This window comes from Vigna radiata, chromosome 5 (genome assembly GCF_000741045.1).
Source record: "Vigna radiata var. radiata cultivar VC1973A chromosome 5, Vradiata_ver6, whole genome shotgun sequence".
Classification (NCBI taxonomy): Eukaryota; Viridiplantae; Streptophyta; class Magnoliopsida; order Fabales; family Fabaceae; genus Vigna; species Vigna radiata.
The window spans coordinates 19,882,592-19,886,664 of NC_028355.1; the positions used below are offsets into that span (position 1 = coordinate 19,882,592).

Sequence of the window (4,073 nt, forward strand, 5' to 3'; positions counted from 1 at the left end):
GGAATAACGAATGTATATTTTGCTCGAACAGATAGATTTGGGTGGATTAAAAAAATTGAAGCAGAGTTTTTTTTCCATTAGTTTGGGTGCATGAAGAAAATAGTTATAATAAATAAGTAAATTATATATTTTAAAAAAATAACTTTTCTTTAATATACATTGTTTATTATTTTTAATATTACCAAATTTATATGATTCAAAAAGAAAATCAAGATAGTTCATTTACCTCTCATTGGAGTATGTCTTCTGGTAATATTTCAATCTCTTAATTTTTTTTTTCACTATATTTCATCCAGTAGAGACAAAAACTAAAAATAGTTCATGTGTAGTTTGATTCCTGATTAATTAATTATAAAATCTAAAAAAAAAACCCTTTACTCGGTTCGAGAGGGAGAATAAGTTTTTTCCTTTAATAATTTAAACTCTCGCAGTGGTCCCTTCTCTCTCTTATTTTTCTTTTTTTCTCTTTTTTTTTTTTTTAAGTTCTCTCAAGTAATTAAGATTTTATTTTATTTTTCAAATGATCCACCTATTTTGTCAACATAGAAGTTCTTACGCTATCAATTCATTACAAGTCATTTATGCACCAAGAATACGTGAGAATTATTGTAAAAATGAACAAATTTCGTCTAAACTAGTCAAATTTATTGTCTTATTTAGCTCATATGAAAAGGGATCTTTAAATAAAAGTATGTAAAATTGTCCGTCTTTAAAAAAGAACAAAATTTGATTGATATATTCATTAAACTTTTGTAAAATTACGATTTTTATTTTGTTCACGTTGAAACTTTTACACCACATTGCTTTTATCATTTGTTAGTATATATGTGCTTTCTTCATGTTTTTCTTTTTTTATCTTTCAAATTTAAAAATAATATTGCTTTGATGTAATGACTTGTTATAAATATTTGTTTATATATTGCTTTGATGTAAAATTTGATTTTGTGAATATTTATTGATGTTTTCCTATTATGATATCGGTCTTATTTTCTATTAGTATTTGATTCCTAACTCAGAAGTAATGAGAATATCTGTGACATAGTTTCCTGTCTTGAATTTGTTAAGACATTAAATGCATGAAGCAGTTTGGAAAGAAATGTATCTTTTGGAATAGATATTAAATGTGTGACGTTGAATTCAAATACTAGAAAAAATAATGATATTTTAACAATTTTTTTTATAACCAGATACATATTATTATTTTATTAATTTATTTAAAAAAATATTTAAAACGGAAGAATCACAAAATTGTGACGTATATATTATAAAAAAGTTATAAAAAAAAAAATCCTCTAAATAGAAATGGAGAAATAGCAAGAGTGGGAGTAGAACAAGAAAAAGGAATCAGAAAAAGTGAAAGAGAAGATATAGACTTGGTGCTCGAGTTCACATGTAATGACCAAGAAAGTGCTAAAGGACGGTCAACAGCGAAGAAAACTAACAAGAACCTACTCCAATCTATATGCATCTTTTTGTTTCTTTTGCATTCCAATACTGAAACCTCACACGCAATCTCATCTATAATATGTAACCATATATTCTAGTCAACGTCATAATTTTACGGTCAATCAATGCAAAACTTTCAGATTGACCACTCCAATAAATTCTTCTTCCTATATCACAATTTCTTTCTTCTTTTTCACAAAATTCATCTCTCCAACCACAATTTATGCAAAAAATAAAATTTTAAATAAATCAAATTGCTAAATAAACTTTATTTCTCTTAACCCTCTTCTCTTACATTCCATGCAAACATCTTAAGAAAAACTAATACGATATATAAAAACAATTAAAGTAAAAAAAGCTTCTACTGAGTACACTAACTCTTATTATTATATTATTATTTTATTTAAGAAATACAAGAAGCTTCTTTTTAGCTGCGGAATGCGCGTCCCGGTTGTAACTACGGACAACATGAAATGAAGGAACTGTACGAGACTGTTTTCTCGTCCTCACTTTCCTGCCACTTTCGTCGCAACAAATAATAATAAAAGTCTTCAACTCGCTCTCATATATTATTTTCTTACTTTCTCTATATATACAAGTTCCGTGTCTCATTCTCTTATATCCAATTAAACTAATCTATCTCATTGCTGGTTTAGCATCGACCAACCATTGTAGCTTCTCTCATTCCCTATGTCCCTTAATTCCGAAGCAAATCTTTCTTCCATGGAACCAACTTGTGTCGACACTTCTCTCAACCTTAACGTTATTCCCTCTTCACACACGGACATCGCGGTTAGTATATGTATATACAAACACACACACACGTATACATGCACAGTAACAGCAACCATCCTATAAAATGAAGCTTTTTTGGCGATGATCTGATTGCGTTGGAAGTTTTGTGACCAGGGAGAAGTTTTGGTTGAAGAGTTGCGGCGTTTAAACTGCGAGAACAAGATGCTAACTGCGATGCTGAACCAAGTATACGAGAACTATGCTGCTTTGCAGAAACATCTGAGTGAGTTCAAGAGACTGAAGAATGCAAATTTTGACAAAGAAGAAACAGCATCGCTGAAAAGAAAGGTTGACAGTGAGAATTGCGCGAATCTGTTTTGCGTCAACGCCCTCACAGAGTGCAGCAGTGAGGAAGAGACGTTCAAAAAGCCTAAGCAAAGTACCACCCCAAAGGTTCACAAAGTTTTTGTACGGACAGATGCATCTGATACCAGCTTGGTAAGTTCCATCTTTTAAGATTCATCTGCTACTGTAACTGTTTGAGTAATCATGAAAATATCCTTGCTTATATCTATGAAATCTCAAATTTTTATGAGTTAAATTACTTGGTTCCTTTACTTGATCAATATGAAATATGAAATAGGCTATTTTATTTTATGAATAGGTATTTGGAGGTTCTAAGAACTAACAAAAGATCCTTAATATGTTTTTGGGTGTTGAAGTATGTGAGGGACGGATATCAGTGGAGAAAATATGGTCAAAAAGTGACCAGAGATAACCCTTCTCCTAGGGCTTACTTCAAGTGTTCCTATGCTCCGGGCTGTCCAGTGAAGAAGAAGGTAAATCAGTAGACGAGTACAGTGATGAATGTTTATTTGTTTTCTGTAACTAATGACGAAGATGTTTGTTAATTAGGTGCAGAGAAGCGTGGAGGATCCAAGTTTGTTGGTGACAACGTACGAAGGAGAACACAATCATGGTGAACATCAAACGGAGATATCAGGGAATTCAGGGAAAAGTGAAAGTGGGGAAGCGCTAGAATTGGTCCAGTCAAGAGTGGTTGACATGAATGGGCAAAAGTCATTGATCCAGCAGTTTTTAGTTCAACAAATGGCTAATTCTTTGACCAGAGATCCTAATTTCACTGCAGCACTTGCTTCTGCCATCTCAGGAAATCTACATCATACTTCTACGCCAAAACGTTGAATTAATTCAGTGCATGTATTTCAACTAAACATTTTGCTTTTAACTTATTACTTTTTTATTATCTATTGGAGCATCTCTCTATATAAACTACATTGCCCATCTTTTTTTTTTTTTCCATTAAATATTTATATATTTTTTCTTTTATAAACTTATCCAAGATACTAACATCACAATATATTTATCTAGATTTTTTGTGAAAATTCTTTAATAAAAGTAAGATATATAAAAAATATATTGAACAATGTAGGAAGAATACAAAGCAAGAAAGACACTAGCTTTATATTAGTTCACTTTGTGTTGTGAGTAGATTGTGAATGCCTCCAATTGCGGATTGTGTTGTAAAGGTTTAAATGACATTATGTACACATTATTCGATGATGTAGTGTATGTTAAAAGGAAAAACTTATTTTAACAACACTTTTTTTGACAACTTTTTGACAACGCATACGTGGCAGCTTGTGATTGGTCCGTTTTAAATATTTTTTAAACATAAATTCAAATAGACCAATAAAATGATGACACGTGTCCCGTTGTAAAAAAAGTTGTCAATATGTATTGTTAAAATATCATTGTCCATGTTAAAAATATACAATAACCAACCAAAGAAATGAATAATTAATCACTGTGCAAATTTTTTAGACTAATATATGATACTATACTATATAAAACAGTTGTAAAATATGATG

At 30.6% G+C, this 4,073-nt stretch overlaps 1 protein-coding gene across 1 annotated transcript; it reads left to right on the forward strand.

Moving 5' to 3' along the window:
- Positions 1 to 2,083: 2,083 nt before the first annotated feature.
- Positions 2,084 to 3,500, forward strand: LOC106761244 (probable WRKY transcription factor 40). The gene is made up of 4 exons (XM_014644775.2): positions 2,084 to 2,238; positions 2,356 to 2,679; positions 2,904 to 3,020; positions 3,097 to 3,500. The coding sequence occupies exons 1-4, from the start codon at positions 2,137 to 2,139 to the stop codon at positions 3,385 to 3,387; spliced, it is 834 nt and encodes a 277-aa protein (XP_014500261.1). The 5' UTR covers positions 2,084 to 2,136; the 3' UTR covers positions 3,388 to 3,500.
- Positions 3,501 to 4,073: the final 573 nt, after the last annotated feature.